Here is a 19,044-nt window from a genome sequence, read left to right as displayed (position 1 = left end):
ACTTCTTTCTGTTCTTTTATTTTTGTAGTAAACTCTCTGGAGGTCGCTGGTGGGGGTCATGGGGTGGGGGGCCCCCCTGGGTGGGGGCTGGGGGCGGGGTTATTGCTCTGAGCTCCCTGTCCCCAGGGGGCCTGTGATGGAGGCGGGGGCATCAGGACTGAGGCCGGCACAGGGGGAGACACGGCCGCACGAACACTCAGGTCACAGCACAGGGGCAGGTGGGCAGGGAAGGCTGGGCGCCGTATTGCACTTTGGGAGTGGGCCAGGCGGGGACCCCCTCAAACTGGAGCCTGGGGAGGAGGCTGGAGGCCATCGTGTCCCCTCCCCTCTCTGGAGGGGGAGGTGAGACCCCCAGTCTGGGGCTGGGGAAGAAGACTGGGGCCGCCGTGAGCCTGGGCCTGGGAGGGGCCGAAGGCTGGTCCCCGGCCTCAGGCAGGACATCGAGAGCAGACCAGACAACGGAAGAGGCTGTGCGAGTGGCCACCCTGGTCCCCGCCCTGGCAGAATCCATCACCCCGCACCGGCTCAGCTGCCGACCCCCCCTTTGCCCGCCTTGGCCTTGGGGGGCGCGGGGAGGCCCTCGTCGCCCTCGCTGTCAGAGCTGCAGCCGCTGACGTCGGTAATCTCCAGCTCCGAGTCGCTGTCTTCCTTCCCCCCCAGCGCGGCCTCTGGGCCCCCAGCCCTCGGCAGTGCCAGGCGAGGGGCTGCTGCCAGGCCCGAGGGGCGCTCGGGGCCCAGGCCCTCCGCGGTGGCAGCCAGCAGGGGCGCAGCGGTGGGGCTTCCCCCTGCCCCTGCTGAGGGCAGGTGGCCCAGGGAACTGGCCAGAGGGTTGGGGTAGAAGTGGGGGGGGTAGAGAGGCGGGGGCAGCTTGGGGAAGGGGCTGGTGAGGTACGGGCTAAAGTTCCAGGGGTGCTCTGGGAAGGCGCGGCCGAAGGGACCCAGCAGGCCGGGGGGCTTGGAATAGCCAGTGGCACCTGGTTGGGGGGGGGGAACCAGGGTGGCGTTCAGGCTGGGCCACTCTGCCCCACTATCAGGGCTGGCTGCCGGGGCCTTAGTAAAGGGTGCCACCTCCCTGCCGTATTCCACCCGAGTCTCCCACTGTCCTCGCACGTGGGATCTCCCCACCCTCACGTGGCTTCCCCCCCCCGTCTCTACCTCCCCACCTGTCTCCCATTCATTTAGCGCCCCCAGAAAACCCTTCTCGGCCTGTCCCCCTCTCCAGCTTCCCTCCTCCCTGCCTCACCTCACATCCTCTGACTTTTAAACACACACGCGCGCACGCACACATACACACAGCCTCGACACGTGTGCGCGTGTGCGCGCGCACACACACACACACACACACACACACAGCCTTGCCCAGAGCCTCCTTCCTGCATCCTGTCTCCTCCCCCATCTTTGCCCTCACACAGCCCTCCCCGGCACAGCTGGACCCCAGGCCCTTACCAGAGCCCAGCAACGGGAAAGGGCTGTCCAGACGCAGTTTGTCTGTCTCGGGGGTGAACAGGGGCGCCCGGGCCCCCGGCTCTCCCAGGCGTGGGGCAGAGAACAGGGTCTGCAGGGTCTGGAGAGGGAGGGGAGGGAGTGGGTGCCACTCAGACTGGTTGCCCCCTCCCCAGGGGGTTCATGGCACTAAGCACCTCGCTCTGGGATCCCAGGATCCTGACTCACCTCGGGGGTGAGGGGAGGAGCATCTGGCCCAGGGGCTCCCCCGAAGGGACCAGGGGTCAGCAAGAGTGGAGCGCCCGTGGTGGCTGCTGCCACGTCCAACAGTGGGTAATTGACAAGCACGACTTTGCTGAAGTTGAACTTGTAGGTGAACCTCTTCCCTTTGGTCTTGTGGAGAATCCGCTTGTTGTAGTAGTAGCTGTGGACGGAAGGAGGACGCTGATGCTGGGGGCGGGACCCAGGGAGGTGAAGGCAGGGCCCCTAACACGTGCTCTGTGCCCGGCACAGAGCACAACGACTTGGGGAAACTGAGGCTCGCAGAAATCCTTTGGCCAAGGCCACAGGGCAAGGAAGGGGTGAGGCAGGGGCTGGGATCCTGGCCTGGGTGGCTCCAAAGCCCAGGGCTCCGGTCCTCCCTTCGTGCCTTCCTTTCACGCACAAGTAGGTACTTACAGTAGCTACAGGTGCAGAGCCCTGTGTGCTGGGATCCGACAGGATTCTGCCCCAGGAAGTTGAGGGAAAGCCCCCAGGGGGCAGGGGCCCAGAGGGACAGTGAGGGGAGAAGGGCGAGGTGGGAGTGGGAGTCCCGGCCCCCAGCCCCTCCTCACCGCAGGGCCCGGCTCAGCTTGTCATAATTCATGTGGGGCTTGCACTTTCGGATGCCCCAGAGCCGAGCCACCTCGTCGGGGTCCTTGATGACGAATTCCCCGTAGTCCCCCTGCCAGGCGATGACACCCTGGTACTCCTCCTTCTGCAGCAGCTCCAGGATAAAGTGCCACAGCTGGATCTGCCTCGAGCCGGGGGACGACTCCGGCTTGTAGGCCCAATCCGGGAAGGCAAACCCTGGGGACAGGAGGCAGGGGTGCGGCCCCGGGTCAGGGCGCCAAGTCCGGGGCTCTGGGTCCTCCTTGGATTCAGGAGCCAGGAGGCATCCAGCCCTCCCCTGACTCCCGGTCTCTGATGAGCAGTCACCCAGCCTCAGGCATGTTTAGGGACCCGATTCCCGCTCTTCACGCCCCAAGTGGTGTCTAGTCCCCAAACTGTCCAAATAGAGGGAGAGAACTCATCCAGGGACACTGGGTTGGCAGTTCCAGCCTGATCCCCTACCTTTGCACAACTTGGGCAGAGGGTGGGAGGGAAGGACCAGTTTCCTGCATTCTTGACTGTGGGGATGAACTGGGAGGGGCTTGCAGGGAAGGGCACGCCCTCCACAGCATTCTCCCTGCAGCCCCCCAGGCTGGCCCTGCCCCCGGAGGGCTCTGGTCTGAGAGACCCTGATTCCTGCTGTTCCCCCTCCCTGTCTCCTGTCCATCTCTCCCTGAACTTCCCTCCCCCCACCGCCCCAGCTGACCTCACCCTGGCACGTCCAGGCTGGGCCTGTGTACCTGTGTGTCTCTGCACCTGTCCATGAATTTATACCTTTCACGTCCCTGTGTCCCCTCCCTGCATCCATGCTACATTGGTCTGAGAGCAGTGAGTGTCTGCGGATGCCCACAGCACACAGCCTCTCACAGACGTCCACTCACCCTCGAGGGACCCCCAGCTGTACCAGGGGACACAGATGCACCAGAGTGCCAGGGACACAGATGCACCAGAGTGCCACACTCCTGCTGGGACATGACACACCACCCACCATGTGCCGCCAAGGTGGACACTCCGGATACAGAGCATTGCACACCCATCCCAGCACACGCAACAGCACGTCTCGGGCCCCTCAGCACTGGGATCCACTAACAGCACGACTGTGATGAGAGACACGCGGGACCCCAAAGGGCCAAATGAAACACTGTGGTGGAGACAGTGCAGCATCAAGACGCATGTGTCAACCTGACAGGCACACCCTGGGTGACACCATGACAGTAGAACAGCCTCCCAACCCCCAGCCCCACAGGCACCCAAGTCTTAACACCCACAGCTCAGCGCTGTGTGTCTCATGCTCAGGTGGGCGTCCTGCGCCCCATGTCCAGACACCCAGATGCTAGGTGGAGACAGGAGGGGCTTGCCCACCCCTAAATCTCACCTCCCATCCACAAGGCCTCAGGCCCTGCGTCCTGCTTCTCCTATGCCATATCCTCTGTCCCCTTCCCCCTCCTCAGAGACCCCAGAACCAGGCATGAAAACAGGAGGCAGAATTAGCCTATAAGAAGCTGAGAACCGTGCAAGAAAGGGAAGGAGGTTGGTGAGGGAGGGCACTCTGAGCTGGCAGACCATTTGTATCCACTTGCTGTGTGGCCCTGGGCAGTTCCTTGCCCTCTCTGGCTTATTAGAATTTCAGGGATGGGAGGCAAGGAGGAGCAGGGTCGCATCAAGGCTGCCTGGTATCTAAAAATGGGAAATACGGCCTCCCTGCCTGAGGCTGGAGAAGGCCAGGCAGTTTCCTCCCTGAAGGGAGGATTTTTCTGTCAACTCCATCTGGGGTCTTTCTCACCTAAGAAGACAGGGCTCAATCAACACGCGACCTCTGGCCCATTCCACACCCAGAACACGTCCCGGGGGGAAGTGGCTGTATCACAGACACACCCACACGACCCCAAAGATGACAACGCACAACTGGCCACACACATGTAGACACACAGCGCAGCCCGGAAACGCCACCTGTCCATCGCGCGTCCTCAGATGTGCTGTACGTGCTGACACGCACACACAACGAGAGGGAGGACCCGCAACCTCGGCACACAGACACACACACGTCAAGACACACACACGTCAAGACACGCAGCCCCCGATATCCAGCTACACTCAGGGACACACAGGTGCAAGAACCACCTCCACACACCCCAAACACAGACACAGCCCCCGACACAGAGGCCTGGGGAGCACCCACCCCTGCAGCCCGAAACGCACCAAGCCATCCGTTCCGTTTGGAATGCCACACACCACGAAAGGAGCAGCCAGAGGCTCTTCAGCCACCGAGGCAGGGACACACACGGCGGCGAGCTGGCAGACACCCCCAACCCTGAAATGCAGCCACTCAAAGTCCCAAAGACACACAACACGCCCAGCCCAGAGACACTCGGGTAGCCTCGGACGCACACAGACAAGCAGGCACACCAGCTCAACGAAGAGGCGAACGCACACTTTTCCAGTGTGACCCCTTCTTCCGGAAACCCTGAAGGGTGACACAGAGACACACTCCAAGACCCCAAATAACCAGGCACCAAGTCTCCTCTCTTCTCCTCTCTCTGTCTCTCTCTCATTGTGGGGCGTGCCCACATCCCTGCTCTGGTCATCCACTTCCAAGCATGCCGTCCTCTCTCCCAGGCTCCGGCTGGTTTGGCCACATCTCTGTGTCCCCCTGCCTGGGTCATCCAGTCTGTCCACTTGTCTACCAGCGCCTAGCCTAGTGCCCCCTCTCGTCCCCGTCCCTGCCCCATCAGTGCCCGTCTCTCTCCAGTCTCCCTGCTTCTCTTTGACCGCAGGTCCTGGGTGGGAGCAGACTGCAGCCAGCCGAGACCCCAGGTCCTCAGGCCCCAGGTTCCTTGTCCCTCTCCAACCTCCACACCTCACCTGCCCTCCAAAAGACGCTCGAGTCCCAGCAGGCAGGTGGCAGGGACACCTAGCTGTGAAGTTTTTAGCCAAGTTTTTCATGAAGGGGTTGGATTCAGGCGACTCTGACTAAGACCCGGGGAGGTGGAAGGAAGAGAGTGAGAGATGCAGAAAGGCGGGGCTGGCTTGCTGGGAAGGCCCGAGGGCTAGGGAAGGGGTGGGGGAGGTCCAGGCCAGTTACCAGGGGTCCAGAGAGCCGGCAGGGCAGGCGGGGCGAAGAGAAGGTCGGAGACGCAGCTGCAGTCCATGGTGGAGCTGGCCCTGCAGAGAGGCCAGACAGACAGACGCGTGAGGACGGGGTGGAGCAGGCGGGAGAGACAGACACTGCCCCTCCACCCAGGTCCCAGCCAGCCTGGTGCCCGCTGCCCTCGCCCCCTACATCCCGCCCCGCCTGCCTGCCTCCTCCAGCGGGCACCCCTCTGCCTGCTGGTCCCCCGGGTTCCCGGCCCTGTGCCCTGTCCTTCCCTCCCAGCCGGTCCTCCCAACCAGTCCTCCTGCCGGCAGCCTCCCCTTCCTCTGCGCCCCATCACTAAGCAGGGGCTCCCAGCCTCCCTCCTCGCTCCTCACCACTCACTCACTCACTCACTCACTCACACTCGCTGGCTCTCGCCACCCGCCCGCCCCGCACCGTCTCTGCCGCGGTCTCTCCATCCCTCGTCTCTCGCCTGACCTCTCAGGGTCCGTCTCTGCGTCTCTGGGTCTCCCTCTGTCTCTCTCTGTGGCTGCCCCAAGTCTATCCCACTGCCAACCTCCTCGCCCCACCCCGCCCCTCCCGGCTGAGCCCCCGGCTGCCTCATCCAGCTCCCGCGCTGCCCGGAGCTCTCATCTGTCGGCCCAGAGCCGGCCAGCACCCGCGGCCGTCCCGACGACAGGCTGGGAGGGGGCAGGCCCGGCCCCTGCCCGCCCTGCCCTCTGCCACACCCACCCCGCAGAGCGGGGGGCCCCCAGCGCCCGCATAAGTGCTCCCACAGATGCCCCTCCTTAAACCTGCAGCTCCCCTCAGACCCCGACCACTTGGGCCTGCTTCCCCGGCAGGCAGCCCCCCTCAGCCACCCCTTCCCCTTAGACCTGCCTCCCTGCCCCAGACACCCCTTCCCCTTAGACCTGCCTCCCCCCCGGACACCCCTTCCCCTTAGACCTGCCTCCTCAGACACCCCTTCCCCTTAGACCTTCCTCCCCAGACACCCCTTCCCCTTAGACCTGCCTCCCCCCTAGACACTCCTTCCCCTTAGACCTGCCTCCCCCCCAGACACTCCTTCCCCTTAGACCTTCCTCCCCCCTAGACACTCCTTCCCCTTAGACCTGCCTCTCCCCTAGACACCCCTTCCCCTTAGACCTGCCTCCCCCCCAGACACCCCTTCCCCATAGACCTGCCTCCCCCCTAGACACCCCTTCCCCTTAGACCTGCCTCCCCCCTCAGACACCCCTTCCCCTTAGACCTGCCTCCTCAGACACCCCTTCCCCTGAGAGCTGCCTCCCCCCCAGACACCCCTTCCCCTTAGACCTGCCTCCTCAGACACCCCTTCCCCTTAGACCTTCCTCCTCAGACACCCCTTCCCCTTAGACCTGCCTCCCCCCCAGACACCCCTTCCCCTTAGACCTGCCTCCTCAGACACCCCTTCCCCTTAGACCTGCCTCCTCAGACACCCCTTCCCCTTAGACCTGCCTCCCCAGACACCCCTTCCCCTTAGACCTGCCTCCCCCCCAAGACACCCCTTCCCCTTAGACCTGCCTCCCCCCTCAGATACCTCTTCCCCCTTAGATCTGCCTCCCCCTCCAGACAGCCCCCCTCAGACACCCCTTGGATCTGGCTCCCCGCCACCGCAACAGGTCCCCCCCTTTCAGATCCCCACTCCCTCGGACACCCCTCTCCTCAGGTACCTAATTCTCCTGAGATACCCCATCCCCTGCCCATCCCTGTCTCTCAGACCCTTTCCCCTTTCTGTCAGCCCTCTGCCTCAGATACCCCACCACCCAGACCCCACCCTCGGTCACCCACACCCTCAGACATCTGCTCCTGTCAGAGGCCCATCCCAGACACCCCAACCCCCAGGTCCTTCTGCCTCTCACCACTCCACCCCGCCAGACCCCACCTCTCAGAGGGCACGCTTTCCTCAGCCTCCCTCCTTTAGACACAAGCCCCTCAGATACCCACCCACCCCTCCCCGTCACACACTCTTAAACACACCATCCCTCTCCCACGTCCGGCTGCTCAGACGATCCCACACACCTCAGAAACCCACACACACTGTTCCCCCGTAAACCCCACCCGACCGCTTGGACACCAGAGGAGACTTGTCAGCCCACTTGCCCTCAGACTTGTCCAGTCTCCCACGGCCGCCCTCACCCCAGCCCCGTGTCTACTGAGGCTTCTCCCCCTCGCTCCCTCCAGCACTCAGACCCCTCCCGGGGGCAGCCCCTCCCCTCTCTGCTCCCACACCCCCATCTCACCCCAGCTCCCCAACTTTCTCTGTTTATCTCCCTCCCTGTCTCTCTCTCCCTCTTTGTCTCTCTTTTCCCTTCTCTGTCTCCTCCCACTATCTCTTTTCCATTTTTCTGTCTCTCTCCTCCCTCTTTCCTTGTCTCCCCTCAACCTGGGGTGTCTCTCCCCATCTTTCCCCACTCAGCTCTCTCCCCCTGTCTGTCTCTCTCTGTCTCTCTCCCTCCATCATTCAGTATTTTCCTGCTTCTCTGTCTTCCACGTCTGCTCCCCCATCTCTTTCCAGGTCTGTCCCTCCCTGTCCCCCATCCCTTCTCTTGTCTCTTCCCCCCCCCCCCCCCCCCGTCTCCCCAGGTCCTGCATCTCTCACTCCATCTGTCTCTTTTCCTCCCTTCTCTCCCCTCTCTAACTCTCTCCGTCTCTCTGCCCCCACCTCTCTCCCCATCTCCCTCTATCCCCCAACTCCCCACACCTCGCCCCGTCCACCTCTCTCCCACCTCCCTAGCTCTCCCTGCCTCTCCGGGCCCCCCTCCCTCCTGCCTCCGCACCCCCCCGCCCCCACCCCCTATTGGCCCCTCTCATTTCCGTGTTGGTTTTGATTTCTCTTCCCGACGCTTTCAACTCCCCGCCGCCTCCTCCGGACACGTTATAACGAGGAGCCGTGGGATCGGCGCTCCGGGCCCTGCTCCCACGCTCCCCCTTCGTCTCTCTCTCGTTCGCATCTCTGCCATCTCGAGGTCTCTGCCTGCCTCTTCTCCCGTCTCTGTCCCCCACCCCGTGTCCTGTCAGGCCCACGGGGACTGGCCCCCACCCCCTCTGGTTCTGTCCCCTTCCCTGCATGTCTGCCCTGATTGTCCGGGGTGCAGCACCGCATCTCTGGGTCCCCATGTCTCTCCGTCCCTGGGTCCTCACATCTCTCCGTCTCCACACCACCCTGTTTTTATGTCTCTGGGTCTCCACATCTCTCCTCCCAACATCCCTGTCTCCATGTCTCTCTGTCTCTGTCTCCCCATCTCTGCATCTCTGTTTCTGTCCCAGCAACCGTCTCTTGGGGCCCCTTTGATCTCGCCCTGCCCCTGGCGCCCCCCTGGCCCCATTGATCGCAGATCGACCGATGGGGGGAGCAGGGCCTGCGGGGCCAGGGCTGCGGCCCTGGCAGGGGCCTGGCAGGATGGCCGGACAGACAGACAGACACACAGCCCCAGTGGCTGCAGAGGGGGAGCTGCCACAACCCCGCCCCTCCCAGCCAGTCCGCGCGGGCGGATGGGGACTCCGGGCAAGCTTTAATTTTTAATTTTATTTTGCTTCCTCCATACCCCCCGCCCCCCATCTCCACCGCCCGCAGCCATGGCACCGAATATGTGTGTGTGCGCGTGTGCGTGTGCGCGCAGCAGTGTGGAGAGGGGCTGGGCGGGCGAGAGCTGCCTTCCTCCTCTCCCTGCCAAGCAGCTACACAGACCCACATGCCAACCCAGGCACACGCACCACACTGCCACAGCTCAACAAAGTGACACACACCACACTGGCACACACAACACACAGCACGAAGATGTGTGATGCACATGTCCACAAACTCATACACATCAAGACTGTCACAACTGACGCACATCACACAGACCCACACAGCAACCCAGGCACACATACCACCGTGTTACACACAACAGACAGACATGCATGTCAAAACAGTCACACACACCTCATCATGGTCATAGACATCAACCCAGAGACAGACACACAATTATACACAGATATGCACAAGACACACAGCAATTCAGTCCCATACAGAAACAAAGACATACAATCATAAATCATAGACAGACACACACTAACATAGACACACTATCATACACCAAGGCTCACAATCAAATACAGACACAGAGACCTACAATCACACACTGACACAGTGCCACACAGAAACAGGGACACACCCAGGCACACACGGCAGCACAGCCAAGCCAGTCACACACAAGTGACACGAGAGCACACAGAGTCACACAGACAAGCACCCTGCGTGCACACATGCTCATCATGCAAGGAGACAGAGGCACACACACCACACCAACACAGCCAGCCACCGCAAGGCCACAGACACACGCGGCCTCACACACACACACACACACACACAGACCCACAGCCCAACTGGGTGGGGTGGTCACTCAGAGATAACCCCACCCTGGGGTCCCGCTGCTCCTGCCATCATCTGTCCAGCTGTCTGTCCATCCACCCATCTGTGGATGTCCCAAGCCAGCCCCTGCCCCTGCGTGTGCACGTGTGTGAGGCGTGCACTGGCCCAGGCCTGCCTCTGCTGCTATCTCACTAGAGACAGATCCCAGCCTCTCTCAGGCCTGCTGGGTGTCAGTGTCTCTCTCTGTCTCTCTCTCTCTCTCTCAGGGTCTTTGTGGCCCCATCTCTCTGTCTACCTCTATCTCCAAATATCTCCATCTCTGAGTGTCTCTGTTTCTTGTCTCTGTCTCTGGGTGTCTCTGTCTCTCCCTGTCTCTGTCCCTCTCTGTCTCTCCCCATCTCTCTTTGCCTCTGTCTCCTCACCCCCCCATCACCCCGGCCCCCTGGGCTGGGGTTTAACCAGTTGTTTTGATTTCTCTAAGCTGCTCTGGCTGCCTCGGGAGCCGCCTCGGGCCTCACACCCTCACCCCAGCCCCTTCATCCCTCACCCAGCACCGCCCCCCGCCTCCCCTTAACACAATCTGCACAAGTGGAATGAAAATTGATTTTTTTTTTAAATTTCATATCTTCTCTGGGGCTCTGTCTAAAGAGGAGAGAGACGCGGCCCAAGACCCTTCTCCCTCGGCCCCCTGCACGCACACGCGCACACACCCCGACAGGCACACACATCACACCCGGACACACACACACACACACACACCAACACTCCATCTGCACCCACCCTGGGGACACACACCTCCCTACACCACACGCCTGTGTAGGACACACCTGTGCGCACAGTAGAGACACATAGCAGACCCAGGTGCATGCACCCACTCTCTCTGGACACACACCACACACACCGTGTCCCACCTGGGTGCACACAGCCGGATGCCTGCCGTCACACAGTATATTAGCACGTGCTCACCGCACACCTGTCCGTACAGATTATGCCACGTCCATGCATACACAAACCTAGGCTCAAGGACCTCCCATCGCTGGCACCAATGAGACCCCCGTGGCTGTCCTGGGGAGGACGGGGTCAGGAGGGTGACAGGGGCTCTCCTGCCCGGACTTGCCCCACACTCCCCAGGTCACCCGCTCCTACCCCGGCCCACACCCACCAAATGCTCCGGCCTGACCCTGGGCAGGGGTGTCTTTGTGCGTACACACACACACACACACACACACACACACACACACCTCTCACTACTTCTCTCAAGGCCACACAGTGTCATCCCCACAACAGGCTGGCTCATCCCCACACAAAACACAGGCAGGGAAACACACAGGCACGCGTGACACACACACAGTGGTACCACACACAGGCCGATGTTCACACGACACCAGAGCCTCAGCCCCACGCAGCGCCGGGCATCGGTTCACACAGTAGTACACACATATACCATCCAACAGTCACACGTGACTACACAACCACACACACACAGCCTTCGACACCCTTCATGGCTGGTCACACATAGTATGTCACTTAATTGTCATGCACTGGTACTCCTTATCCAGCTCGTTACATCCAGCCTCCCAAAATGACTGCGAGCACACACACACACACACACACACACACACACACACACCCCCCGTACATGTCTGATCCCAGACTCAGACACAAGCCCACAGGCTCAGACACACAACAGCACCCCCTTAACGAAAAGGCATTGCCGCACACACTCACTCACACAGCCAATCTTTGACGCAGAGATTTGCGGGGATTTTTGTGACCACGTCCACAGCTATTCCTTTGCCGTGTTCCTCACACGCACACTCACCAGCCTGGCTCCTGGGGTCCCACCTGGGTGGCACTCTCGGTCCTTCCACCCCGTCTCCCTTGGGCTATTAAGCCTTCTCATCTCCTGGCCCTCAGAGATGTGGGCTGTCCTGTCCTGGTCACTCAGACACACGGCGTGGCCACCTGACTCGGAAACTCCACACACGGCAACAGGCCCAAAGTTCTGGGGCAGTTACACACCAGAGAGCTGAGCATCACACCCAAGTCACACACACGCTCACAAACACGACACGCGTGGCTTAATTCAATCCCAAGTTCTCACGCACGCGCGGTCACTGTGCCCAGGAACACACACATGTCCACACGTCACACTTATACGTGCTGCAACACAATCACACAGTCCCACAACCAAGCCCCCCCCCACCACACTGTCACACACCACAGACACACACAGTCCAGACAGCTTGCACACATGCACAATGTGCACACGAAGCCAGGGAGGGATGGAGACCTCACACCCACCCTCGCCCTGTCTCTCCCTCTAGCTGGTGTCTCTGTCTGGGGCGGTGTGTGTCTCTGTGGGTCTCTGTCTCTCTCCCCGAGCCCCAGCCTCTGCATGGATGTCCCTGGGGCTGTGGCCAGCACGCGGAACGGTGTCATTGGGGGGGGCTGGCGAGGGAGCGTCCCCGGGGAGGTGGGAGCCGCAGTGCCACGCACCCCGCCTACCAAACAGCACTGGGGGAAGGGAGAGGGAGGGAGGTGCAGCAACCGCAGATGGACCCGGAGCCCAGGCTGCTCCCCCACCCCGCCCCTCCCCTCGGAGACCCAGAGAGATGGAGGCAGTGCAGGGGTGGGGGGAGACAGAGAGCCGGAGAGACACCCACAGAGGGAGAGAGACAGAGACAGAGAGACAGAGTGATGGGGAGAGGGAGACAGAGAAGAGGGAAGCAGCACAGAGCAGGAAATAGATGGGAACAGACATGGGAGAGACCCAGAGAAAAGATGGGAGGCCAGAGAGAGTCCCACAAAGACAGAGAGGGAGCGAGAAGCAAAGAGAGAGACAGAGAGACAGGGACAGGGCGGGAGATCGAGTTAGGGAAACCCAGGAAAGGGGAGTGAGTCAGAGAGGCTTCACAAAGTGAATTAGAGCTGGAGGTCACGGGGAGAGAGCTGCCGGGAGGAGAGACCCCGGGTCAGGGAGGAAGGAGAGGAGGGGGCAGAGATGCGGAAAATTGAGGGATTAGGGCAGAGGCAAAGGAGAGGATGAGGGAGAGCTGCGGGGAGCTGCAGGGCAGAGGCCCGAGCCACAGGAAAGTGAATCCGTCAGCTGGCCCAGGCAGATCCCAAGTGCGGGTTCACAGCCACCTTGACACCCACCCTGGCCCTTCTGCGGTCCTGGGGGGGGGGTGAGTCAGTGTCCCCGCGGGGCCTGACCTAGCTCCTGGCTGCCACCCCAACTCCAAAACCCACCCCTCCCCCTCCTCCTCCTCACCTCCACCTGCCCCAGCCCCAACCCCAGCTCCAACCCCTGCCTCATCCTGAACCCCACCCTCTTCCCAACACCAAGTGGATTCTCAACTGCAGCTGTCTCCCTGTCCCATCCTCACACCCCAGGCCCTGCCCCACTGCCTGGGCTGGACCTTTTGGCCCCTTGCCCTCTACCAGCGACAGTGACAGACGTGTAGGGGCAATGACCTCGATTTGGTGGTGCTGGAGAGGGGGGTGGAGGGACAGGAAACCGAAGGCAAGTGTGATCAGCCAGTCCCAGGAGCCAAGAGACCACGAGAGCCCCTCTGGACTGTACTGGCCAAGGGGCAGCGATGCTGTGTGTCCTGGTCATGGGGCTGGGCACCAAGTATGTGCTCAGGAAATACTGTTAAAATGGAACTCAGGCTAAAGGGAGGAAGGCAGGGAAACAGAGACAGAGAGATGGTGAGTCAAGGGACAGAAAGGCAGAGACCCAGGGACTGAGATGGAGGTGGGGAGGCAAGACCTGGGGCGAGGGGGCAGAGAGGTGGGGGACGAAGGGCAGGACGGAGGGCAGGAACCCCGTGCCTGGAGCCAGGTGTGGGGCCTGGGCTGGCTGGAACTGGGTGCCTGGGCTTCAGGGATCCCACAAGGGCCAGAGAAGGGCCAGAGAAAGGCCAGAGAAGGGCCAGGGTCCGGCTGGGCTGGGGGAGGCTCGGGGCTCCAGGGGCATCGCGCGGTGCTAATTCAGCGCCATCGATCAGACGGGATGAGAGCAATAAATTATTGTGACAAGATGCAATCCTGGCCCGCGCACTGCCGCCGAAGCGGATCGATCTCTGTCCCCAGCCCCACACCGGGTCCCATGCCCAGGCCTCAGCCGGCCAGGATGCTTCTGCCCACGTCTCTCTCCATTCCCCCCACCACACACGCTTCCACTGACAGCCGGGTGGGGCTGCAGCCCTGGGAAAGAGACAAGAACAGAGAGGGACCCACGGAGGGAAGGTTGGCCCCTATCTGCCCCGAGTCCTCTCACTTCCCTCCGCATCCCATCCTTACTACAACCTGGGAGGTAGCAACTGTCATGATGCCCATTTCACAGATGTGGAAACTGAGGCTCCGACAGGGTAAGTAACTTGGCCAAAGTCCCACAGGGGTGAGCGGTGATGCCTGGACTCAAATGCGGGTCAGTATAACTTCAAGCCCCCCAAGATTTCCACTGTCAGAGGGGAGGGCAAGGGACAGAGACAGAAGAGGAGGGAGGTGAAAGAGAGAGAATGAGACAGAGACAGAGAGTGCAGGACACTGAGAAACAGAGAGTCAGGGTGCTATAAAGAGATAGGGAGAGATACAGAGACACTGAGAGAGACAGAAATGGAGAAATACAGAGAAAAAAAAACAGGGAGGGAGAAAAAGAGACAGGACACAGAGAGACAGAGAGATTCAGATTCAGGGATAGGCAGATGGGGGGAGATGGGCAGACAGAGCAGGGATGGAGTAGAGAGAGGGGATAAAAGACAGGTGAGCAGATAGGAAACAGGAGCTGGGAAAGAGGTTCGAGATGAGTAGTTCCGGAGACCAAGGTGTATCTGGGGAGACAGGTGTGTGTTAGCAGGAGGCTGCTGGTTCCATGCAGCTTGGGGGGCAGGTGGGAGCCAGGATGAGGATGACAAGCTCGGCCCGGGGGAGTCAGTGTCAGAGAGAGACAGGTGTGCCAGCAGGGAGGTGGGGCATGTCCGAGGGCAGGAGTGGAGGGAGGATGTGAGGCTGGGGTGTAGGAAAGCTGGCAGGTGATTGGGAAGCAAATGATGCCAAAGTGACAAGGTGGACAGTGTCTATGGAAGAAGGCGGTCACCTGATAGGCAAGGGGCAAGGACTGGGGGCAAGGACACCTGGATGCCTGAAGTCAGATGGCCTCAGATGGATGCAAATCTCCAACATCTACCAGCTTCTGAGCCCAGAAATGACTCCATTTCTCTGGGTTCAGTTTCCTTCTTTGCAAAATGGGAATAAGGGTTAAGTGCCTGCCTCATAAGGGTCTTGTGAGGATGGAATGAGAGAATGGATATGAAGAACTGAGGACACCGCCTGTCACAGAGATGGGTTTAATCAGCAGTAGCCGGGGACATGTTAGGAGCAGGTGCTACTCGTGAGTGGTCCGTGACCCAGCAGCAGCAGAAGCAGCAGCAGCACCTGGAGCTTGTTAGAAATGCAGAGATTCAGGGTCCTCATCAGACCTGCTGCACCAGGATCTCTGTGGTCAGACTCAGGCCTCTGTGGTCCACAAGCACTCCAGATCTTTCCGATGCCTGCTGCAGTCTGAGAACCTCTGACTTAGGGGCTTCTGCGCGCTGCAGCGGGCAGGTGTGTGGTCGGCTGGGAACAGGTGTTTTATGTGTTTAACAAATGCTACAGTTGTTACTTATGCTCACTGAGAAAGGTGTTCCCTGAGGAGGTAGATGGCTGGTGACAGGTTCTATGAAAAGGGACAGGTCTTACTAGAGGGGAGCGGGCTGGAGACAGGTGTAGGCATCTGGAGGTTAGGCTCTAAAGGGGTGGGGGTGACAGGTTGTGTGGGCAGTGGTTGAGAGGGGTGGGGTGGGCGCACAGCATCTGAAAAAGCTACGAAGGAATGAGGGCTACGTGGATGTGGGGGGAGGAGAAGGCTAGAGGGGGACCCAGTGTTGGGTGTCAGGTGCACATCTGTGGGGCAGGAGTAGGAGTTCCTTTGGGGACAGGCTGGGGAGGCCAGGGGTATGGCAGAGACGCAGATGAAGAGATAAAGCAGAGAGAGATTAAGGAGGTGGCATGTGGAGGGCTCAGTACTTGTTTGCTGAAGAAATGACTGATCGCGGTACCGGTACCGGAGCAGGTGATGCCTGAGGTAGACAGGTGAGCAACGGGCAGATGTGTGGAGATGTTGGTGTGACCTTGTGAGGCAAGGAAAAAGGAAGTGAGAAACATGGGAAATTAGGTATGTGGGAAGAGAAGAGAGTGGGTAGGTAGTACCTGAAGGACAGGTATACAGGTGAAGCAGGTACCTGTGGCCAAAGACAGATTCCCTGCCCAAACATGTATAAGTGTGAAGTTGTGCATTGGGAGACACAGAGAGGCAGAGACAGAAAGACAGGGAGAAGGAGTTGGACGCAAGGCCAGCAGCAAGTGTGCAGGTGGGGTTGGTGGGGCTTTCAGAGCACAAGGGCTTGTAGGAGACATCATGGCAGGGGAGGGACCCGAGGAAGAAGGATACATATGATACCTGGGGGCTATTGCATGTGTGAGCCATCAGGTGTGGAGCAGGGTGGGGGGGGGGTGGGTTAGGAGACACGTGGGGTTGGCGCATGTATTGTCTGGGATGAGTTACCTGAAATGACAGGTATGGGGGAAGCCTTTGGAAGTAGGTGTACGTATGTTAAATGATGGGAGATGGAGTGTGAGGGAGTTAGGTGCAGGCAGAGAGAGTGCCATGAAGCAGGTGTGTTCTCAAGTGACACGTGCGTGGGATGCTCTTCTGGAAGGACTGGTGTGATGGCAGACAAGGCCAGCATCGTAAGGGAGAGGTATGGGTGAGAGCCAGGAGGGTGGGAGGGAGCAGGCGTTACCTGAGGACAGAGAAGGAGGATGCGCGTGTGAGTGCCTACGTGCAAAGGAAAGGGTGTGTGTGTGTGAGAGAGAGTGAACAGGTACTGCCTGAGGGGAGACAGAGATGAAGAAATATAGATGTGTGAGAGACAAGTGTGTTTAGAGCTTTAGGGGGCAGGTGGGGTGGTGCACGTGCAGGTAGGAAGGGGATAATGGGGTATGAAATGAGACAGATGCAGGCATTCAGGTGGAAAGGGCAAATTTTGGAGAACAGGTGTTACCTGGAGGTGCAGGTAAGCTATATCATGGGCATCTTTGAGGCAGGTTTCAAGGGACAAGTATTACCTGGGGGGGGGGGCAGGTGAAAGGAAACAGGTGATACCTATAGGGGCAGATGAAGGGAACAGGTGTGGAGGAGAGGGGTTACCTACAGGGCACAGGTATAAGGAGACAAATGTTACCTGGAGGTCCAAATGTGGGGAACTAAAGGGGGAACATCGATGTGACAGGTGCGTTGATAGACAGGTGTGGGTGAAAAGTGTTACCTGAGGCCACAGGTGTGTGCAGCATGACTCTTTGGGGTGGTGTGCTGCCTCCGTTTCACTCCTTACCTCCTCCATCCCTCCCCAGGGGCCAGCTGTGCTCTCCCACCCCTCCCAGGGCTCTGGCCCGCGGCAGGGCACGCAGTTAGCTCTGGGCTTGGCCTGCCGGGCAGCCGAGGCTCCTGAGGCTGCTTGGCGATGCGGAGCGCGTCTGGGCCTCGGCGGGCTGGCAGGGCGGGGGGAGCAGAAGGGGGGGCCGTTTAGCCGTGATAGATCCGCGCGCCGCTTGTCTCTTAATCTCCGGAGCGACCGATCGATTCGCTATTTCCCTTTGTTGCCAGAAAATTCGATCCTGGGCCTGGAATTAGGTCCCCGGCTTAATCTGAGCGGAAACCAGCGAGGGGGAGACAGAGATAGAGACACTGGGAGAGACAGAGACAGAGAGATATTGAGAGACAGAGAGAGGCAGAGACAGAGAGACAGAGAGATGCTGAGAAAGATAGGGGAAGGCAGAGATAGGCACAGAGATTCTGAGAGACAGTCTAAGGAGTTGGACCCAAAGAGGTAGAGACATGCTGCGAGAGAAAGAGTCACAGAGACAGAGGGATAGATTCTGGGAGAGCTGGAGGTGGACACAGAGATCCTGGAAGAGACAGGGACAGAGAGTCAGTGAGGAGAGACCCAGCCAGGAAAGAGATGTCAGAGGTGGCCCAGCATGGTCCTCGGACAGTTGTGAAATGACTGGGACAGAAAAGGTGTGTGGCACTAGGCCACCTGTCCCCAGAAGGACACGCCCCCCCCAAAGGTCACGGCCAGGCCTGCACTCCCAGCCCGGAAGTGTGCAGACCCCAGAATTGGCCCAAATGTCCTTCCCACAGCCCCTGGAACCCCTCACACCAAACATCCCGACCCCAAATATCCAGAGCCAAATTTGCAGATCCTCAGCTCTGAACTCCAGCTCCAAATCCAGACCTCCCAGCCCCCCGAATCCAACCTCCCATGCTGACCTCAGGCCCAAATATCCACACCCCTAGTCCTGACCCCCAGCCCCAAACAGTCAGCCCTCAATCCCAAATATCCAGTCTCTTGGCTCTGAGCCCCCAGGTCCCAAATTTCAAGCCCTCAGCCCTGCTCTCTAAACCCAAGACTCTTGCCCGAAAAGTCCAGACCCACCCTCAGGTCGGCCCGCCAGCCCGCGCTCTCACCGCCGCATCTCCCGCGCTCTCAACACACTCTCCAGCGCCCTGGTCCTGGACCCCTGCCCCGAGGGCGCACCTCCAGCCCTCTCTCCCTCCCTCCTCCCGGGAGTCGGACCCAGCCCCACCCGCCTCCCCGCTTCCGGCTCGGGGAGCCCAGCTCCGGAGGTCTCTCGGGAGCGCCTCCCGCGGCCCGGCCCCCGCCCCGGGAAGGAATCCCCGCCCCCCATCCCCGCCCCTGCGCCGGCCGCGGCGCTCACTCACTTTCCGGGGCTTGCGCATCCGCACCGGTCCGGGGAGAAGTGTTTAAAGTTCGGATCCCGCAGCCATGGCCCCCGCGGCGTCCTGGGGAGTGGGCACCGGGGCGGGGGACGGGGTGGGGGGAGATGCCCGGAGCCCCGGCGGGGACGGAGCCAGAGGGGGCGCGAGCAGGGAGCGAGAGTCACTGAGAGACCGGGACACCGAGAGACGGCCAGAGACACAGAGACGGGGGCGGAGCAGAGACAGGGAGATGGAGAGACCCCGAAACAGAGACGCGCAAAGAGAGATAGAGACGCGGGAAGCTGGGTACGGAGCTCCGGGCGGGCGGCGGCGCCACGAGCGAGGCGCGGGGCAGCAGGGCCGGGGCGGGGGCCGCGGGGGCAACCGGCCTTCTGCGCCTCCTCCCGCTCTTCCGCCTCCTCCTCCCGCTGCTCC

General features: G+C 60.7%; 1 protein-coding gene across 1 annotated transcript; it reads right to left on the bottom strand.

Annotated features, from left to right (window-relative positions):
• Window positions 1–156: 156 nt before the first annotated feature.
• Window positions 157–18,705, bottom strand: ERFL (ETS repressor factor like). The gene is made up of 6 exons (XM_057534661.1): window positions 18,613–18,705; window positions 5,396–5,475; window positions 2,277–2,511; window positions 1,672–1,867; window positions 1,447–1,564; window positions 157–974 (listed from the first exon to the last, which is right to left on the bottom strand). The coding sequence occupies exons 2-6, from the start codon at window positions 5,460–5,462 to the stop codon at window positions 526–528; spliced, it is 1,065 nt and encodes a 354-aa protein (XP_057390644.1). The 5' UTR covers window positions 5,463–5,475; window positions 18,613–18,705; the 3' UTR covers window positions 157–525.
• Between the last annotated feature and the right edge of the window lie 339 nt (window positions 18,706–19,044).

The sequence above is a fragment of the Balaenoptera acutorostrata genome, chromosome 19 (assembly GCF_949987535.1).
Source record: "Balaenoptera acutorostrata chromosome 19, mBalAcu1.1, whole genome shotgun sequence".
Taxonomy (NCBI): Eukaryota; Metazoa; Chordata; class Mammalia; order Artiodactyla; family Balaenopteridae; genus Balaenoptera; species Balaenoptera acutorostrata.
Note: the sequence above shows the minus strand (reverse complement) of the source record. Positions and strands in the feature narration are given on the sequence as shown.